Raw genomic sequence first — 22,194 nt, forward strand, 5'->3', positions numbered from 1 at the left:
CTGTCCTCGCTCTGCATATCCTCCTGCCAGGTTGGGTCAGTTACTGGATCATCCACCACGTCGTCTTCCTCTTCCGCACCCTGCTCCTCCTCCTGACTTCCTGACAATTGTGTCTCATCATCGTCCACCCCTTGTTGAGACACGTTGCCAACTTCGTGAGAACGTGGCTGCTCAAATATTTGGGCATCTGTACATACGATCTCCTCATAACCCACTTCAACATGAGCTGGCGAGAGGCCAGAATGTGCGAATGGAAACGTGAACAGCTCTTCCGAGTGTCCAAGTGTGGGATCAGTAATGTCTGAGGACGTGTACTCAGCCTTGTGGTAGGAAGGAGGATCAGGTTCTGAAATGTGCGGTGCAGTATCACGGCTACTGACACTTGACCGTGTGGAAGACAGAGTGTTTGTGGTGGTGCCAATCTGACTGGAAGCATTATCCGCTATCCAACTAACAACCTGTTGACACTGGTCTTGGTTCAAGAGCGGTGTACTGCTGCGGTCCCCAAGAACTTGGGACAGGACGTGCGAGCGACTAGATGTGGCCCTTTGTTGTGGCGAAATTAGAGCTTGCCCATGACCTCGGCCTCTGCCTGCACCACCATCACGTCCACTTCCTTGTTCGTTGACAACGCCCTTGCGCATTTTGCAATGCTGTGCTGACGTGTATTCACTAGACTTGTGCGTTATATATTAGTTTGTGAAAAACACACACAAGTGCACCTGTACGCTGCCACCGACAGGCACACACGTGCGGTTTTTAAATGCAAGCACGGACGCACTAAGAACCTAACAGGTTTTTAGGAGCGACAATTACTGAGAACTCTGACACTATCAGCCACTGCTGACTGACGTGTATTATACACTACACTTGTGCGTTATATATTAGTTTGTGAAAAACACACACAAGTGCACCTGTACGCTGCCACCGACAGGCACACACGTGCGGTTTTTAAATGCAAGCCCGGACGCACTAAGAACCTAACAGGTTTTTAGGAGCGACAATTACTGAGAACTCTGACACTATCAGCCACTGCTGACTGACGTGTATTATACACTACACTTGTGCGTTATATATTAGTTTGTGAAAAACACACACAAGTGCACCTGTACGCTGCCACCGACAGGCACACACGTGCGGTTTTTAAATGCAAGCACGGACGCAATAAGAACCTAACAGGTTTTTAGGAGCGACAATTACTGAGAAGTCTGACACTATCAGACACTGCTGACTGACGTGTATTATTCACTAGACTTGTGCGTTATATATTAGTTTGTGAAAAACACACACAAGTGCACCTGTACGCTGCCACCGACAGGCACACATGAATGGGATGAAGACCACGAGTACAGCACGAGTATCAAGAGATTACTCGGTCCCCGCCGAGTAGCCCGAGTACAGTGATACTCGTGCGAGTACTGAGTAGTAACAAGCATACTCGCTCATCACTAATCGTTAACAATCGCTCGGAGCTGTTACACGCAACAAAGTCGCTAACGACGCCGGATGTGCGTCACGAATTCCGTGACCCCGACGACATATCGTTAGATATGTTGTTGCGTGTAAAGCCCCCTTTAGAGTCAAGCTGCACACTTATAGAGACAGTCCATGATGCCTGCTTACATTCATAAAAAGTGTGAGTCCACATGTTTGTTGCTGTATGAGTTTGTATACAGACAGACCTATCATTGAACCAGAACCTCAATATTTGTCTTTGATCTCAAAGTATAAATCCTTGTAATCATATTCATTGATAGATGACTCGCCCACCCAAGGGCCTTAGGTGACTCTGTGTCGGGCCGGACTAGTCCAGGGTAGGCAGCCGTGGCGGGGCCCGACTTCGTGACCCTGGTGGGGTCAATTAATATGGCGGCTGTGGGGGTGATGATCAATAATAAAGTTTGTGGAAATATGTATTCGTGACGCCACCTGTGGATTGCGGCTATGGAGCCGCCGCTGCTGGATGGGGTCTCCGGGGCTGATGTAATGGCAGCTATGGTGGTTCTGCTCCTCACAGGTGGAGCAGTACCCCGGGGAAACCGTTGGTGCTTGTAAGAGTCTATGATGGATTTGTGAATGATGCGGTGCACGGCCGACAGGGCAGTGAAAGGAACAGACACAAACAGTAGTCTCTTTACCTTCTTTTACTCTGCGACAAATGGTGCAGTCCTGGGAGACCGTTACAGGGGTAATGGTGATCCGGTCGGCCTGGAAGCAGTTGGAGTTATCTCCTTGGCCAGGTGAGTATTGAGGCCTTCTCCTTACTCTTTCTTCTCTTTTACAGGACCCTGCAATCTTGGTTTAGCGGGAGCCCTCTCTCTGCTGGGACTTGTGGTACGTCCCGTTCCCGTATGGTAGGCTGCGCAGGCCCTCTCTGATGCTTCTCTGCTGGAGTCCACACCGGGCCCCGGTAATGCAGCTGTACCTTCGGGTTGTATTGGGGGCCAGGAGACCTACAGCCCTCCTGCCCTTCGGATTCGGTTACTAGGGGATCTAACACCCTGGCAACCACAGACTCCGATGTCTAATTTTCAGTGAGTTCTTCTGAGGCGAACCGGTTCCAACCTGTTCTCCACTAGAATCTTTTCTCCGTGCCTCTCTGCAAATCCTGCTTTTCTGGGCTGAGCTATCTTAGCTCCAGGCCCCAGCTCGCAAGTCTGCACTACTCAAACTCCTCTCTCCTTGAACTCTCCTCACAGACTACCTAACTCCTCCCCCAGGTCAGAGCTTAATGGATCCTCCCTGGAACTCCAGGTTTAGAGCTCCCCCTGCTGGCCTGGGAGAGGAACGGTGTTGGATGCTGGTACTTACTGGCCAATAGATTTCCCCAATTACCTCCAGGCTCAGCATTAACCCTTTGGAGGAGGGCAACACTGTTGTGGCAACCAGATGCTGGGGCGCCACATAGACACCTGATGGTACGTTTCCTCAGCAATGATTATCGCATTATAACTCACCTCCTTCCGCAGAACAGATGAACACGATGTCACTGAAGTGTCCATCACCTTTATTATTGTATACACCAACTTTTACTTCAAAAGGGGTGAGTGGTGGGGTGCTCTCATCCCTGTAGATAAATTTAGAGGCATCGGATGAGGTCACCATTTTCTCCTTCCATCCTCTGGTATCATTAGGTCTGAATGCCACAATATATCCAAATCCTTCACCGTTCTGAAACTCTTCTGAGACAGGCTGCAAAAAAAATCCCAATTTTACAAAATGTTCTTTTTTGATGAAGACTGGTCAATATTTCCTCTATACCCAGAATGAACAGATTCTATTTGGACCACAATACAATATGGAGTCAACCTTTAAGGGGTTGTCCAATGAGCAAAATTCATTTTAATCAATAGATCTTGGAATAATAATAATTTCCACAATTGGATTTGATTAAAAAATATGTTCCTGTGCTGAGATAATCTTATATATGTGTCCCTGCTGTGTACTGTGTAATGGCCGTGTCTGACTGTAAGGGGCCATGATCTGATCATACCACATCTGCTAGGAAGGAAAGAACATAAAAGAGATATTACAGAACGAGATCATAGCTGATTCTTTTTGTGGGGTAAAACATTTCCCTGCCTGTTTTTTAAAAATGTTTTACCTCAAAAAAAGAATTATTTGTGATCCCGTGCTGTAATGTCTGTATAATTTTTTGCGTCCTCCCCTGTCCAGGAGATGTGGTATGATCAGACCATGTCCCTGTATGGTCAAAGGTTGATTGCTCTCAGTAGTAGAAACAAAATTATAATCAGTTTCTCCCACTGAGAGCAATCAATCTTTTTTCAACTGCTAAGGCGGTACCAAACCTTTTTGTCACCTGAACGGTCAGACACGGCCATTACACAGTACACAGTAGGGACACATATATAAGGATTATCTCAGCACAGGAACATTATTTTTAAACACATCCAATTGTGTAATTTTTTTTTGGAACAAGCCCCTTTAAAGGAAACTTTTTGTCAAGCCTTGAGAATGCTCTACATCTAGATGTCAGCAAGGCATTAAAGGGATGGTTCACTACACTATCACATCGAAATAACGTTCAGAAACAAGGTTTCTCTCAAATACCTTGTGTTGGAAATAGTGTATTGAGTGGCGCTATTGCGGTTCGTCCATCCCATCACGTGACCCCTGAAATCCGGTGATGTCACGTCAACTTCTAGTTTACCTGAAATCACCGGGCGTGGGCCGCAGTCTCCGTGAGTGACTGGGCTGTGGGCGGAGTTACCCCGTCCCTCACAGCACAGCATTTCTCTGCTCTCTCCTTCTCTGCAGAACACCACAGTCAGGAGCGACGCTGGGCTGTGACGAGCGGTGAAACTCCGCCTACAGCCCAATCACTCACGGAGACTACGGCAGACATGGTGATGTCAGGTCAACTGGTAGTTGACGTGACATCACCAGACATAGTGAACGATCCCTTTAAACAGTGTTCTGGATGCCCATACAACCCAATGTCTATGGTCTGACCCCCAAAATACAAATGAGTAAAGAAGGATGAAGGATCGTAACTGATCCGAAACGCGTTGCTTTTCTACTTGTGTTTCTATTTTCTGTGGCTTATTCAATAAAGCTAAAATGTTATTTTCCTGGATCTCTGGAGCTGGATGTCTTTACTTCTCTCCACTGAAATACACTGAATTCTAACATATTAAAGGAAAATTAAGAATAATGGTTTCAAAAACAGTTACATACCTCCCAAGTTATCACTAATTCGTGACGTCTTCCGCTGCCCCCGCTGACATTCGCTGGAGGAGTCTTTGGAACTAAAAGAAGAAAAAAAAGAAAATTTTGCATTCTTTCTATTAGGGTATGTTCACACAAAGTAGTTTTGACGTGGATTTTTCAAGACCTGATCATGAAGTGTTTTTTTTTTTAGTATGGGGCACGATCAAGTAGTAAAAAATAGCCAAAAATGTCACCTGGTACAGCCAATATTCCACCGGATGGAAGCTCTGCGAAGTGTCTCCTACCGGGCTGGAATCCTTTGAGCCTCTTCTGATTTTTTAGTAGTGGCGTGATGTCATCAGTGTGTTGTAACGCAAGCATGACATCATCGTTATGTTGAAACGCATGCATGATGTCATGCTGGGTGCACCAATCAGAAGAGGAGGCTGTGATGCCACCAGGTAGGAGGAGGTTTGATAGACTCATGTCTGGTGGTCATGGAGAACGGATATGATTGTTGGACCGGGGTCCAGGGAATAGATCCACTCATCTCCATACAGTAGTCAAATTTAGAGTTTTTGTTTTCTTTTTAATTTTTTATTTCTTTTATTTTTCAATCTGAAAACCCTTATAAACATAGAGGGGTCATCATCCAGTTTTCCTGGAGCTCAGAGTGATTATTCTATCTGTTAATGCAGTGGTATTGCCGTCTTCCATATATTATTGCATCACTAGGGGAAATGTAACTTTTAGAACTCCAAAAAGGTTGTGTGCATGAGACCTATCATCGAGGTCTACTGGGTTGTTGCCCAAAAAAACAGATATTTCTCAGCAGATTTCACAATACAAACTTTTAGTATTGAGTAGATATTTTAGACCTGATGGGGCTGGTGTGCTTATTATAAAAAATTCATGATTTTGTCATGTTTTGAAAATCTTCCTGGAGCATTTTAACAGGTAAAGTATACTTAAAGGGAATCTGTCACCAGGTTTTTGCTTCCCCATCTGAGAACAGCATAATGTAGAGACAAAGACCCTGATTGCAGTGATGTGTCACTTACTGAGCTGTTTGCTGTGATTTTCATAAAATCAATGTTGTCTCTGCGGCAGATCTGGCAATTATATAGAGCTCACGAATATGCTGGACGAACTGCAGCACGACAAGTAGTCCTGTAATGATAATTTCCTGCTGATTAAACAGTGATTTTATCAAAACTACACTAAGTAGCCCAGTAAGTGACACATCGATGGAATCAGGATCTCTGCCCCTACATTATGCTGCTCTCAGATGGGGGAGCAAAAACCTGGTGACAGATTCCCTTTAAGAGTACTCCAGCTATAGAAATGCTCCTTTTAAAAGCAAGCAGCAACATTTTCAAAACATGACAAAATCATGGATTTTTCTAATAGGCACACCAGCCCCATCAGGTCTAAAATATCTATTCAATACTACTTCTCCTATGTTATGTTGCTCTCAGATTAGGTGGCAATAACCTAGTGACAGAGTCCCTTTAATATACGGATTACTACATAATTTTTTACATAGTTTTTTTTTTCATAGTTAGTACACCAGCCTTATCAGGTCTAAGAGATCTATTTATTAATATAAAGTTTGTATTATCAAATTTGGTGACAGATCAGCTTTAACCATAAATAAAAGTACCGTATATGCAGGTAAACAGAGCATAAAACAAAGCAGTATAAAAGTAAAAAATAATACAGTATATAGTGAGTACTTTTTATAAAAGGGTAACCTGTTTTGAGCCCATTTTTGTCACCTGATGACCTTACTTTAATACACTTATTTCTGCAACGTTCCAATATTCGTGGCTTTAGGATTGCGCCTTCATATCTAAGTTTTGCTTAATTTTTTAACTTGTTTTTCCCTTTGAAGTCTTTTTTTTATCTTTCCTTGACAACTTTGCTTATTTAGATATTTTTAGACTTTTTTTTTCTTTTTATGCATCTCATTTCTGTTCCTATCTGGAAGTAAAATTAGTAGTGAATTTTTTTTAAGTACGTTTCAGTTGAAGATCAGTTTGCGACATTTTAAAGCACTTTGCAACTTTTTGCTCTAAAAAGTTGCGGAAAACGTCTAAAGACAAAAATAAAAAGCGTTTTTAATGTTGCGTCAAATTCGTCTACCGTTCTGATGAATGATATAATAAAAAAAAAAGAAGGGCCAGTTTTATCATTTGAGGATTATTTTAAGTCACTTTTCTTTTTTTTTACCTTATATTCGCTGATGTTTTTGGGGGGTTCATGAATGTGAGTATTTTTTTTTTGTTTTGGCTTCAACAGATTTGGTGGCTGCGGATCAAAAACTTGCATGTTTTGCAAAAAGTAGCAAATATTATGCAATAATTGGTGTACATGAAATCACTCCAGGGCAGGACTGGGGTACATGGGCGACAAATTTTGAGACTCTTAAAACGTGATAATTAGAGTTGAGCGAGTACCTAACTATTTGTACTCGCTATACTCATAACGAGTAATGTCTAATACTCGCGTATTCGTTCCGAATAGCATGTGCAATGCAAGTCAATGGGGAATACTCGCAAAGTAACGAGTAACCTGAATGTCGTACTATTCAAGCAAGTAGTGAATAGTACGGCATTCGGGTTACTTGTTACATTGTGAGTATTCCCCATTGACTAGCATTGCACATGCTATTCGGAATGACTACGCAAGTATTAGACAATACTCGTTATGAGTATAGTGTGGCGCCCCTGAGGGTTCGGTCGCCACAGTGTACTGCACCTCACTTAACGTGTGGTACTCATCCTGGATCCAGAGGAGGTCGGTACCGGCTCCACCACACATAAACTCATACACACCAATAGGTTGCCCTCCGCAATGGGGACCGGGCTAGAGTTGGGTCTTAAGGCAGTCACCAAACATGGTGGGCCTCCACCCACTAGTGACAGGGAAACGGGGGAGGAGCAGCCACCAGGGGGAGTTAGGAGCCAACACAACAGTTAGGAGTTCTCCAGCAGGAGAGGAGTGGACAGGTTTTACCGGTGGCTCTGGTGGGACGCAGGAGCTAAAACGGTCGCCCAGGGGAGAGCTTCATTGCTCCCTCGGGACCGGCGCAGTGCAGGATGCAGAATGCTAGGGTGGGAAAAACTTCAAGTTGTATCATCAAAATCTGCAGGACAGGGATATTGTAGGTCCCTCTTGCCACCACAGTTCACAGAGCACAGTGCTAGATAGGGTTCGGAGCCATGATCCAACTCAGGCCTCACCACGGACCCGCGGCACCTGCATACGGGACAGGAGTTCACGTTTCAAGAATCGAGGTCCCTAAGTGGCATCAAGCCACGAGGATCCATCTCTAAAGGCGCAAGGAGGAAGGGCCCACCATCCACCGTACCGGTTCTGACCTCCAACGGATCCGGGATCGACTGGGGCCCAGCATAGCTGTGACCGGTACTCCGGGAGTGGCAACCAGGACGGTGAGTAAAGAAACCTTGAAACCGCAGAGACTGTGTCCGCCTGTCCTTGCCGGCATCGGCGCCCCGCGCTTCGGAACCTGCCATCACTACTTCCCTCATTATCCTACCCGGGGCCCACTCCACCTGTGGGGAACAGAAACCTCTTAGCTGCTACAACCATCCTTCCCGGAGGACAGTAACCGCAGCGACGGCTAATCCCTGGCTGCAAACCACAGGTAGCGTCATGAAAAAAAATCATCATCCATACTACCATCATCATCCCCCTTTCCTTTTATTGTACGCCTTGAGGCCATGAAGCCGGGCAGGGCCACCTGTGACATTCCCAGACCCGACATCACCAGGCCCGGTGACGAGTAAACAGTTAACCCCTTGCCCCGTGGGTGCTACAACTGCGAGTACAAATAGTTAGGTGCTCACTTAACACTAGTGATAATTAATGAATTAGTCAAAAACATCTGAAAAACCCTAATCCTGCCCACAGAGGCAAACAAAAAAATAAATAAAAAAAATCAGGCGAACACACAAAATAGACTTAAAAAGTCTCAAATGGAAAAATGAATTTGGTGTAAAAAGAGACACAAAACATCATAGTTACATAGTTACTAAGGTTGAAAAAAGACCTAGGTCCATCTAGTTCAACCTTCCTCCACCAGTTCTACATTTAGTCACTAAGTCATTTATAACCAACAATGTTTTGTACTGAGGAAATCATCCAGCCCTTTTTTAAAAGCTGTTATAGTGTCTGCCATTACTACCTCTTGTGGTAGTGTATTCCACAGTCTGACTGCTCTAACTGTAAAGAACCCTTTCCTATTTAGCTGTTGGAATCGCTTTTCTTCCACTCGCAGTGAGTGTCCCCTGGTCCTTAGTACTGTCTTTGGAAGAAATAAGTCATGTGCCAGTCCTTTATATTGACCACACATGTATTTATACATATAAATGAGATCTCCTCTGAGACGTCTTTTTTCTAAGCTAAACATATCTAACTTTTTCAACCTCTCATCATACGGGCGGCCTCCATTCCTTGTAGTAGTCTAGTTGCCCGCCTTTGCACTGACTCTAACTTCTGAATGTCCTTTTTAAAATGTGGAGCCCAAAACTGGATCCCGTATTCCAGATGTGGCCTTACAAGTGATTTATAGAGGGGTAACAATACGTTGGGATCACGGGATCTAATCTCTCTTTTTATACACCCTAAAATCTTGTTTGCTTTAGCAGCTGCTGCTTGACATTGAGTGCTGCTGCTCAGCTTATTTGTAATGAGAATACCCAAGTCCTTCTCCTGTTCTGTAGTCCCGAGTTTACTTCCATTTAATGTATACGCAGCTATAGGATTACTCCGTCCTAGGTGCATTACTTTACATTTATCAACATTAAATCTCATTTGCCAAGTATCTGCCCATTCTGACATCTTATCCAGATCTTTTTGTAATATTGTACTATCCAGGTCAGTTTTTAATATCCTACATAGTTTGGTGTCATCGGCAAAGACTGACACTGTACTATCAATCCCATCCACAAGGTCATTAATAAAGAGATTAAAAAGAATCGGTCCAAGCACAGATCCCTGTGGCCCCCACTGCTGACTATGGCCCATTTAGAGAATGTACCATTTATGACTACTCTTTGTTTCCTATCTTTTAGCCAATTCCTTACCCAGTTGCATATTGTGTCCCCTAGTCCTTGCTTCTGGAGCTTTAGTATAAGGCTATTATGTGGTACAGTATCAAATGCCTTTGCAAAGTCCAAATAAATCACATCATCTGCATTACCAATATCCAGGTTTGAACTTACCCCCTCATAGAACCCCAACAGGTTGGTTAGACACGACTTATCTTTCATGAATCCATGCTGTTTGTCAGTTATCATATTATTTTCTGCAATATATTTTTGCATGTCATCCCTTAAAATGCCCTCAAAAACTTTGCATACTACTGATGTCAGGCTTACTGGACGGTAGTTGCCTGGATCTACCCTCTTACCTTTCTTAAATATCGGTACCACATCAGCAATCCTCCAATCCTGAGGCACCAACCCTGTTACAAGTGAGTCTAAAAAGATGAGATACAGCGGTCTGTCGATTACGGAGCTCAATTCCCTCAATATTCGTGGATGAATGCCATCTGGCCCTGGGGATTTGTCAATGTTTAATTTACTCAGACGTAGGCGTACTTCATGTTGTGTTAAATTAATTATATCGGGTGGTGAACTTTGATTTTTCACTTGTTGAATGATCCCTGGTACAGTCAGTTCCTTGGTGAATACAGATGAGAAATGCCTATTTAATATCTCAGTCTTTTGTTTGTCCTCTATAACTAACTTGTTATTATATTTTAAGGGGCCGATACTATCCTTTGTTTTCCTTTTGGCATTAATGTATTTATAAAAGATTTTGGGATTTATTTTAATGTCATTGGCGATTTTTGTTTCAGTAGCTAATTTTGCTTGTTTGATTTCTTTTTTACATTTCCTATTGATATCTTTATACTTCTGAAATGCTATTTCTGTATTCTCAGCCTTTAAGATTTTAAATGCCCTTTGTTTTTGTTTTATTATACTTTGTACAGTCTTATTTATCCATAGTTGTTTTTTTTTTATTCCTGGACATTTTATTACCAGAGGGTATACGTTTTTTACAGAACTCTAGTAGTATATCCTTAAACTTACCCCATTTATGTTCGGTATCCCCAGTTACCATGACTTTGTCCCAATCTACACATTTAAGCTCTTCCCTTAATTTGTTGAAATCAGCTTTCCTAAAATTCCAGGTTTTAGCATTCCCCCTTTGAAATGTTCTATTGAATATTACATTGAAGCTTACCATATTATGATCGCTGGTGCCCAAGTGCTCCCGGACCTGTAGGTCTGAAATTGTATCCGGTCTATTTGACAGGACCAGATCTAGCAAATTATCTCCCCTGGTCGGTTCATCTACCATCTGAGAGAGGAAATGGTCTTGAATAGTAGATAAGAACTTACAGCTTTTAGCAGAACCAGAAGATTCTATGTCCCACTGAATGTCTGGATAGTTGAAATCCCCCATAATAAGAACCCGATTATTATTATTAGCTGCCTTTTCAATGTGTTCCAGCATTTCACCCTCTATTTGTTCAGGTATGTTAGGAGGCTTATAGCAAACTCCAATTAGCATTTTTCCATTATTCCCCTCCCCATGTACATTTACCCATACTGACTCTACATTGTTGCTGTTCCCCTCAATGTCATCATACAACACAGGTTTTAGGTTAGATTTAATAAATATACACACCCCACCACCTTTTTGGCCTTTCCTGTCCTTCCTAAATGTACTATAACCCTGTATGTTTGTCACCCAGTCATGGCTTTCATCCAGCCAGGTTTCCGTAATGCCCACCACATCATAATCCATGGTTGACATAAGAGTCTCCAATTCATTCATTTTGTTTGCAAGACTTCTTGCATTTGCCAGTAGATATTTAATCCTATTAACACCTTTATTACTCCTAGCCTCCCTACATTCCTTGTATGTCCCATCCCCCCTAATCCTTCATTGACCCCTACCGTCTCCCTGTCTCTATCTGCTCTATCTATCCCCTTATTTGCTCCACTACCCTCCCTCCCCCCCGATCCTAGTTTAAAAGCTCCTCCATCCGTCTGACCATTTTCTCCCCCAGCACAGCTGCACCTTCCCCATTGAGGTGCAGCCCGTCCCTACCATAGAGCCTGTAGCCGACTGAGAAGTCGGCCCAGTTCTCCATGAACCCGAACCCTTCCTTCCTGCACCAATTTCTAAGCCACATATTTATCTCCCTAAGCTCCCGCTGTCTTTCTAGTGACGCTCATGGCACCGGTAGTATTTCTGAAAACACCACCTTGGAGGTCCTGGACTTCAGCTTCTCTCCTAGTTCCCTGTAATCATTTTTAAGGACCTTCCACCTGCCTCTAACTTTGTCATTAGTACCAATGTGCACCATGACCGCTGGGTTTTCCCCAGCCCCACCCAGCAATCTGTCTATCCGATCCGCAATATGCCGAACCCGAGCACCCGGCAGACAACACACTGTTCGGCATTCACGGTCTCGGCGACAGATGACCCTGATCCGCCTAATTATAGAGTCCCCTTCCACCAACATCTGTCTGGGCTTTGCTGCACTCCTATTTCCCTCCTTCCTACAGCAGTTGTTTTCCTGGTTGCTAGGAGCAACATCCTGCTGTAGTGACCCTAGTCCAGGCCCTTCATTCCTAATATCAGCCAAACAGGCATATTTACTAGGTTGTGCCAGGTCTGGACTAGGCTCCCTGACACTTTTCCCCCTACCTCTTCTTCTAACTGTTACCCAGCTACCTACCTCTGGGTCCTGATCTTCCCCACCTCCACCCTCCTCCATATCACTGGCCCCAGCCAGAGAAAGCTCAGTGAGCTCTAAACTCCTCTCCAGGTTTGCAATGCCCCTTAGTGTTGCAAGCTGCTTATTTAGATCAGTTACCTTGGCTTACCATCAAAAACTTTAAAAAAAAATAGGCTGAATTGTAATAGGATTGGGCCTGAAAAGTGAATAAAAAAAATGGCAAATGATGAATTGGGCCTTATGTGTCTCATTTCAATGCCATATTCAAGATTTTTACTTGCTGTAAATGAATGGCACATTTTTAAAGGGATTGTCCATCTTTTTGACACTTTTTACTGAAAATCTTATTATGCTATGAAAAAGCAAAAAGAGTAGAGATGAGTGGACACGTGGAAGTTCAGTTTAGCGGGTAGCGGGTTCAGATAGACTTTGTAAAAAATTCTGTTTGGGACCCAGACTTAACCTGAACCCCACTGGAAGTCGCTAATTGGGCAGTTCGGGTCTCCACCCAAATGCAGCCAGCCACAAACAGATCACTTCCGGGAGCGTGTGGGAGGAGTTTTTCCATTTTTGGGGGGTGCACACTACATTCAATCATGCTGTTGGTACCCTCAGTGCGTGCCGCTTGAAGTGTTTGATTGGATTGCACTGGGGGTAACAACAGCATGATCAAATATAGTGTGCACCAGCGTCGGAATGGCTACCGGAGGAATCTCCAGTAATACCAGGTCTTGATGCAGTTACCTGCATTGGACTCCGGTCCGGAACTCTCACCTGAGCTCCGAACTGCAGCCTGTCCTGAAATTAGGGTTTGCAGGACTGAACCAGGAGCACTGAGTGATTGATTCCCCGGCGATTGTGGTTCAGCTCATGACAGCTGCAGACAGTCCGGGCTGAACTCCGGAGCTCAGGTGACAGCTTCGGAGTACAGCCCAGCCTGTCCGCAGCTGTCATGAACTGAACGGAGTCCAGCTTGGCCTGTCCGCAGCTGTCATGAACTGAACCACAATCGCCGGGGAATCAATCACTCGGCGCTCGCGGTTGAACTCCAGAGCTCAGGTGAGCGCTCCGGAGTTCAATGCAGGTATCTGCATCCAGGCCTGGTATTACTGAAAATTCCTCTGGTAGCCAGTCCGACGTGCAGGTGTGCACCCCCCAAAAAATGGAAAAAAAACCTCTTACCCGCCCCCGGAAGTACCCATGCCCAGCAATGCTCGCGCAAGGGGAGATCATAGAGCACCCAAACTCTGTTTTTGGGGGAAATTCTGTGTTTGCTATGCCAAACCTTGGGTTCGCTCATCTCTAAAACAGAGAAAAACTCGTCACACATAGACCTATTACACACAGTATATTAGAAAATTGCATGGCTTTTTATTTCTTTTTTTTATCTATTTAGGACTAAAATTATGTGCCAATATAATTTTTAATATATCTGAGTTCTATTTTCCAGCAGAAAGTTTTAAAATCCCCTGAAAAGACATGAAATGAAACAATATATTTCTGAATACCTACTGTCACCACTAGGGGGAGCTTATGAGATTACAGTAAACTGGGAACTCACTACTGGCAGTATAGAGTGAGCTCTTATTCTCCCCCTAGTGGCCAGTAGGTAGAATTGAATATTTTATTTGATGCTTCTTCAGGGGTTTTTAAGCCATATGTCAAAAACAGTGGAGCTCTGTATTAATATCTAGAATTCATGTATTCATTATCTTTTTTTTGGGGAGGTAGTTTGTCTTTTTAGATAAAAGCATTAACAGAAATTGTACAGTCACCAGATCTTATTTTTTTGCTTAATGCCGTAAAAAATCCAATTAATTATGAGTCTGCTCCCGAGGTTCCCGGTCCCATGTCACGTGCGCCAGACGCTGTGGATTTTGTACAAACCTCCAGTTCGTATCGTTCAGTGTAATGTGTAACTATCAGTGTAATTTATCACTGCATTCATATGGTTATAAAACTTGCATATTGACACATAATTAGTATATTCGGAGTCTTCTGCATATTAATTGTTTGTAATGAGGCACATAAAGAAGACAGCCCTGCTCTAATGACGAGCCGAAACGACACAACATTTCATTCCGCATCGTCTTGTCCTGACAGTTTGGAACAGATGTACAGATGGCGAATCCAAATAAAAAGCCCCGAAAATGAAAACGCAGAAAAATCTTTACAATATTTAATGAAACTTGAATTAAAATAATTAAGACATGAAAATCAAAAGGAAATTTGGACCCATTTGGGGCAAATGTCTGCAGTGATGGCCCCACCACCTCCTGCACAAGGGTCTGTCACTAACAGCTGCCAGTTACCCGCACCATCCTCTGTATATGGAGATTAAAACATTATCTATATAGATTAAACTTCCTTTTACATCACAATGAAGAGATCGGACAGTCATAAAGTGAATAAAAGAGTAAAGAAGCTTGAGGAAATATACATATTTCGGGATGTACTAGCTCTCTAAAAAGGGGGTTGTCCATTACTAGGACAACCCCTTCTGATTCCCCATGATTCCCTCAGGTAAAATAAAAAAAAGCCTATACTTACCTCTGGTACCTGCACCATTCCAGTGGTGCCTCGGTTTATGATCCTGGGGCTCATGTAATATTGTGACATCACGCGAGCCCCGCCTCCAATTCTGTCTCCCCGCCTTCGGACCAAACAAGTTAGTCAACAGGAAGTGAGCACTGCAGCTGTCGGTCACTTCCTGTTGATTGCTCGTTTTTTGGTCCGAAGGCGGGGAGACAGGAACCAGTGCTGATTAGAGGTGGGGCTCGTATGATACCTGTCACGCTCCCGTGATCCCGGCGCCGCCTGTAACTCACCGGTCCTGTCCCCGGGTCTCCTGTCCGCGGCTACTTCACCTGCTCTTCCTCTTGTGCATCCTCCATGCTCCCCGCCTGCCGGTCCCGGCGTCCCGCTGAGGTCCGGGACTCAGCGTCTGCCTCACCTGCATCTCCTGAACTTCCCCCAGCACGTCCTGCACTGGTCTTCGGCACTCGGGCCTCGGGCAAGCGCACTAGGGCGCAGGCAGGCACGCTCACTCACCTCTTCTTAAAGGGCCAGCGTCACTGAAACAGGATATGGCCAATTACAGGTACAGGGTATACTGTATAAGAACTTCCTTTTCTTGTGGGCGGTGCCTGTTCAACGTGTTCTTGTAGTCTATCTCTTGCACTAGATGATCAGGTCACTCTGTGCTTAGACAGGTTAACCCTGTCTCTGCCCACAGTGTCCAACTGCTGACCAGAGTGTGTCCAGCCTGCCGCTTCCCAGGAGTTGCCCCAGTGACCATCAACTGTGAATCCCGTCATCCTCTGCTAGTCTGTAACCGTCACCGGTTCTGGATCCACCTGGCCACATCAGCCTGCACTCCTTGCTGGACGCGGACTCCATCTGCTGTTTCCCCTCGACACCTGTACCTGGTTCCTGTCATCCATCCTGCCCACGGCTACCATTGGACTAATCGCCATATCCCGTACGGACATCTGAAGGACACGAAACCCGAACTCACTTGTGTCCTGGATGCTGTGCATCTAGGCCCTCTGGGGGGGCCGCCAGACAGTCCCTTTATAGGGGTTCGCTCCTGGTTGTCTCTCTGGGGGAGTCCGGTGTACGGTCCCATGGATCCACCTCTGGACTGGACGTTACAATGTCACATGAGCCCATGGATCTCTGCCTTTGTCATTTAGCAGCACTGTGAAGGCCTCTTGGTAGTGTTTCAGTCTGACTTTCAGATAGCTGGTATTTGTTGTCCTTTTCATATTCATCTGAATTTTGCAGGGCAGAGCTTCTCCCTATTTAAATTCCCAGCAGTTATTCTCTGGCTGTCAGTTATAGGTTTCAATAACTCAGGTTTACTCTTGCTTTCCAGCTCCTATGTAGCCTGTTTTTGCCCATCCTTGACATAAATGCCTCTCGATTTTGTTCCTGGCTTTGACCTCGTGGTTCTGACCCGGATTTCTGCTATTCTCTATCAACCTGTTCCATGAGCCAGCACTCTATAGATTCATCTGTGTAAGTACAGATCCATTTACAGTATTTAAAGGGTCAAGCTTAGTATTCCTCTGAGATCTATGAAGGAGGTGGTTGCATTTACCCCCACCCCATCGTAGTTTGTCATTCCCTCTGGTCCTAAAGAAGAGTTTTAATTAAGTATATTGCATATGTTAGATATGGTACTTTGATATATTAGAACTGATACTGCGCAGTGGCCAACACCACCTAGCGCTGAAGTCTGGTAAGACAAAGTATATTGTTATATGAGATTTTATGTGCTGTAAATGTATTAATGATGTATAGTGAAATATGTTAGCTGGATAAATGGTAGAGAGATATAAAGGTTTTTGCATGTAAAGCTGGAGGGCACTTAATGGTTCAAGGCAAGCTTAGAGTCAAGAGAAGAGGAATGACAGATGGTCAGTGGGTTGGTTATCGAGATGGGCCTTGTGAGGTGCCAGTTCTGGAGAAGGGTTAGAGTAAGGTGGTGAGGTAGTCTAGTCAGTCAAGAACATGAAGGTATCATCAAAGGGTCTGGAGCCTATAGCGGGCTTTACCCGCCCCCGTCGGTTGTGTGTCACGGGCAAATCGCTGCCCATGGCACACAACATCGCTTACACCCGTCACACGGACTTACGTGCCTAGCAACATCGCTGTGGGTGGCGAACCGCCTCCTTTCTAAGGGGGAGGATCGTGCGGCATCACAGCGGTGTCACTAAGCGGCTGTCCAATAGAAGCGGAGTGGCGGAGATGAGCGGGACGAACATCCCGCCCACCTCCTTCCTTCCTTATTGCGTGGAGCCGCAGGTACAATGTTGCTCCTCATTCCTGCGGTGTCACACATAGCAATGTGTACTGCCGCAGGAACAACGAAGAACATTGTACCTGCAACAGCAACGATAATCGGGATAGGAACGACTGGACAACGATCAATGATATGTGAGTATTTCTGATTGTTACCGATCGTTCCTGCGGTGTCACACGCAACGACGTCGCTAACAAGGCCGGATGTGTGTCCCGAATTCCGTGACCCCAACAGCATCTCGTTAGTGTTGTCGTTGCGTGTAAAGCCTGCTTATGGCTCACTCCAGACGGGGTTAGAGAAGGCAAGTGCCTGGACAGTCGATGGGGCAGAGGACAGTAGTGCTAAGAAGAGTGGGGGAATGGAGGAAAAGGTCCGTCAGTTTATGGAGTCCAGGAAAGCGAGGATAGGCCGAGTACCCCAAGAAGTAGCATAACTGTAGAAAAGGAGGCCATGTTTATCGCAATGGTGGAAGAAAAAATAAAAAGTCTAAGTTTGGATTACTCAAAGAATCCCAGGGTTGTGTGTCAATTCTATGTCCATGATGGTGCCTGGCTGCAGGGTGGTGGACACCACCCTGAAGAGAAAAGTAAGTGTCGCACACCCTAGCTGAAGTAATATACAGACACAAACTCTCTCTGGTGAAGCCTCTCCAGCCAGGCTTGCTCACCTTCCTTCACCTACTGGACTAGGTAGAGTGACTTCAGAAAAACCTGTCCTTGGAAGCCCTATTGAGAACTTCCAGCCTGCCACTGATAATACTTTTTTACAGAAATCAAGTTACTATCAAGAAACCTTCCGAATAAATTGTGACTTTCGAAATTGGAGAACCGCTTTAATTTGGTGGTTACTTCAATTTGAGGATCAGTTTGGAGTCTATAGTTGAAGAACCCTGTTCATAGGTGGCTTTCAATTCTTGTCCAGTTCTTCTGCAAGTGACAGTAGCTGATTACACCGGATCCCATCAGTAGGACCATTTATTTAACATCTATTTTCCACGTCCATAGTCATGGTTTATATGTACCATCTCGTTTTTCCATACCTGACCTTGCAGAAACAGCTTGAAGGTCTCTATTCACCATTAATAAATGACACAAAAGCATAAATATACCATCTCAGCTAAGCTGCTCATACATAAATGGCCCCCCAGAGTGTGACTACATAGACATAGGCTGTATGATGATTATTGATCACATTTAATGCTTAGACGTACCCAAATTGTTTCTATTTGCTACAAATCATGCCCCATGGTTGCATTAAGTCTGAATAATGTGGTGGAAATTAGCATACCCAGTGCAGTCTATAATTTATCCAAGTAGAAAATGTAAATTGACAGCTACAGTGGAGTGAGGAGCCATTAAGCAAGAAAACTTCAACAAGTTTCTTAGTGTTGATGCTAATTTACTGCTAAAACTTCAAATTGGTCTCTAGGTTCTTCTTTATGCAAAAAGGGGTTTTCCAAGGGGTGAGCACAAACAGCAAATAACCGTGTATGTCAGAAAAAAAATGGATATATTCAACTGCATTTAAAAGGGACACTCCGCTAAATAGTAAAATTGTCATGAATAGTTTGCTGCCACAGTGTCTCCGAAATCAAAGAAAGCGCAAACTACAGGTCCATAGCTAGACTTGGAGAAGAGAATGGCACCCGTTGGCATCAACGATGTCATGAGATCCAAGAATTAAAGGGAATTTGTCACATAATTTTGTAGTACAATACTAATATTCTCTTTAAACAAGGCTTAAGGAGACTTTTCAGGATCTGTAAGTTTTATTATTCTACCTTATACTGTTATCTTGCTGTAAGATGCATAGAATTCAGTGTGTAGAGCATATTAGGGGTACTTATCACATAGCGAGATCGCTGCTGAGTCACGGTTTTTGTGACGCACCAGTGACCTCAATAGCGATCTTGCCCATGCTGTGAAATCGCTGCTTGTTACACACAGTGCTGGTTCATTTTTTTGGCGTTGCTCTCCCGCTGTGAAGCACACATCGCTGTGTTTGACAGCGAGAGAACAACAATCTGAATGTGCAGGGAGCACGGAGCCGGCTTCTGGCAGCCTACGGTAAGCTGTAACCAAGGTAAATATCGGGTAACCAAGCGAAGCCCTTTGCTTGGTTACCCGATATTTACCTTGGTTACTAGCGTCCGCCACTCTCACGCTGCCAGTGCCGGCTCCCTGCTCCCTGCACACGTAGCCGGAGTACACATCAGGTAAATAAGCAAAGCGGTTTGCTTATTAACCCGATGTGTACTCTGGCTATGAGTGCAGGGAGCCAGCGCTAAGTGGTGTGCGATGGTAACCAAGGTAAATATCGGGTAACCAAGCGCTTGGTTACTCGATATTTACCTTAGTTACCAAGCGCAGCATCGCTTCCACACGTCGCTGCTGGCTGGGGGCTGGTTACTGGTCGCTGGTGAGATCTGCCTGATTGACAGCTCACCAGCGACCATGTAGCGATGCACCAGCGATCCTGACCAGGTCAGATCGCTGGTGGAATCGCTGGAGCATCGCTAAAGTGTGACGGTACCCTTAGTCAAGTGTATGTAAATACAATTTACATATACACTGCTCCCCCCACCTACTTCCCAGTGCATTCAGTATCACTGCTGAGAAGCGGTAGGGAGTATGGGTGGGGGCAGCAGTGCAAATTTATTTCATATTTACTATCACTGATACAAGCACTGAGAGATAGGAGGGGGAGCTGTGAATATGCAGTTTGTATTCATATATGCTTGACTAGTCACTACTCAATAAGAGCAATCAATCATTTTTCAACTGGCTAACACGGTACCAATTTTGTTTTCTTTTAACTTGTTATTACATCACACTGAATATTATGGAGATTACAAAAAGATACCAGGATAAGGTAAAGCATTAAAACTTACTGATCCTGAAAGGTCTCCTTATTGCCTATTTAAAGATAACATTAGTATTGTACTAGAAAATCACCTGACGGATTCCCTTTAAAATCTAAAACTGGGTTCTTTATAACCAACTTAAGGAATTTTTTAGGATAACACCTTTACCCATCACATTGAACATATGCTAAAAGCTACATGGAGCATTTTATAGAACAGGAGGAGCAAAGCAGATTGAGATATAGTTTTTTTGTGGAAATACTTTAGATAGCTTCTCCTTTATTGATTGAATTCCCTTGCACTTTCAATGCTAGGAGTCCAGTGGGAGGTTCTACTTATTGTTAAACCTACTAGACTCCTAAAAATAGAGCAGACAATTCAATGAATAAAAACAAGAATACTGAATCTTTTCCCAAAAAATTATATATAAATCTAGTCTTTAACAAAGTAACAGGTTCCCTATCAGGTAGATTCAGAAGGGTTTTCAATAAAAAAAAATAGCTGCAAATCCACTGCCATTCATAACAGAATCTGCAAGTGTTAAGTGTTGATTTTACAGTCAATTTTTCCATGGATTTGCATTGAATTTTTGCAGGTTATGAAATGACAACAAATCGGGTAGGTTTCTTTAATGACAAAGAAATATTCTTCCCAAATTTCTAATGGTCAAGACCAAAGAGTTGTCTAATAACACCAGGGACAAAATTATAGACCTGCACAAGGCTTGAATGGACCACAGGACAATAGGCAAGCAGCTTGGTGAGAAGACAACAACTGTTGGCACAATTATTATGAAATTGAAGAAACACAAGATGACTGTCAATCTTACTCAGTCTGGGGCTCAATGCAAGATCTCTCCTCGTGGGATAAAGATCATTCTGAGAAAGGTCAAGAATCTGCCAAAAACTACATGAAAGGACCTGGTCAATGACCTGCAGAGAGCTGGGACCATAATCTCAGAGATTACAGTTAGTAACACACTACGCCGTAATGGATTAAAATCCTGCAGGGCACACAAGGTCCCCTTGCTCACGCAATTATTAAAAAATGGAAAAAACACAAGATGACTGTCAATCTTACTTGGTCTGTGGCTCCATGGAGGAGTCACCAAAATCCCTGCTGCAGTGTGTGCAAATTTGATCAAGACCTACAGGAAATGTCCGACCTCTGTATCTGCAAACAAAGGTTTCTACCAAATATTAAGTTCTGTTTTTCAATTGTATCAAATACTTATTCCATGGAATATAATGCAAATTAATTACCGTATTTTTTGGATTATAAGACGCACTTTTCCTCCCAAAAAATTGGGAGGAAAATGAGGGGTGCGTCTTAAAATCCGAATATAGCTTTACCTGGGGGTCCTGTTTGTGCGGTGATCGGGCCTGTGGCTGCGTGCAAATGGCTGGGTACCTGTGCTTGCGTGCGGGTGGCAGCCGGGTACCTGTGGCTTAAGGCGAGCGGCAGCCGGGTGCCTGTGCCTGCGTGCGAGCGGCAGCTGGGTGCCTGTGCGGGCGGGAGCCAGGTGCCTGTGTGTGGGCGGCAGCCGGGTGCCTGTGTGAGGGCGGCAGCCGGGTGCCTGCGTGAGGGCGGCAGCCGGGTGCCTGCGTGAGGGCGGCAGCCGGGTGCCTGCGTGTGGGCAGCAGCTGGGTGCCTGTGTCCTCAAACAGACACCCAGCTGCCGCCCTCACAAGGCACCCGGCTGCCGCCCGAACACAGGCACCTGGCTGCCGCCCGCACACAGCCACAGGTACCCGGCTGCCACCCGCACGCACGCAAGCACAGGTACCCGGCCGCTTGCAGGCAGGGTGGGTGGGCAGCTTGCTGGCTGCCACTCTGTGCATGCAGGGCGGGCGGCTGTGCAGCAGGTTACCCAGTTTGTCCGCGGTCCCAGTTTCAAATGATGGCGCCGGGAGCGGGCGCGTGCGCAGATGGAGCTTCTGTATGAGAGCTTCATCTGTACACGCGCCGCTCCGGGAGTCAGCGCGTGCGCAGATGGAGCCCTTGGCTCCAGGCGCCATCATTTGAACCGGGACCGCGGATACTGGGACACTCACTGCACCGGTCTGCTGC

The 22,194-nt window shown here is 44.8% G+C and overlaps 1 protein-coding gene across 2 annotated transcripts in view; it reads right to left on the reverse strand.

The window, feature by feature from the left end:
• The window catches only part of CNTN5 (contactin 5), a 2,293,676-nt gene that overhangs the window by 124,972 nt on the left and 2,146,510 nt on the right, over positions 1-22,194 (reverse strand). For both annotated transcript variants that reach the window (XM_075337481.1, XM_075337482.1), the window contains 2 exons: positions 4,699-4,769; positions 2,958-3,192 (listed from right to left, as the gene is read on the reverse strand). In XM_075337481.1, the coding sequence (XP_075193596.1) occupies positions 2,958-3,192; positions 4,699-4,769 (306 nt within the window). The remainder of the gene's footprint in view (positions 1-2,957; positions 3,193-4,698; positions 4,770-22,194) is intronic.

This window comes from Anomaloglossus baeobatrachus, chromosome 2 (genome assembly GCF_048569485.1).
Source record: "Anomaloglossus baeobatrachus isolate aAnoBae1 chromosome 2, aAnoBae1.hap1, whole genome shotgun sequence".
Taxonomy (NCBI): Eukaryota; Metazoa; Chordata; class Amphibia; order Anura; family Aromobatidae; genus Anomaloglossus; species Anomaloglossus baeobatrachus.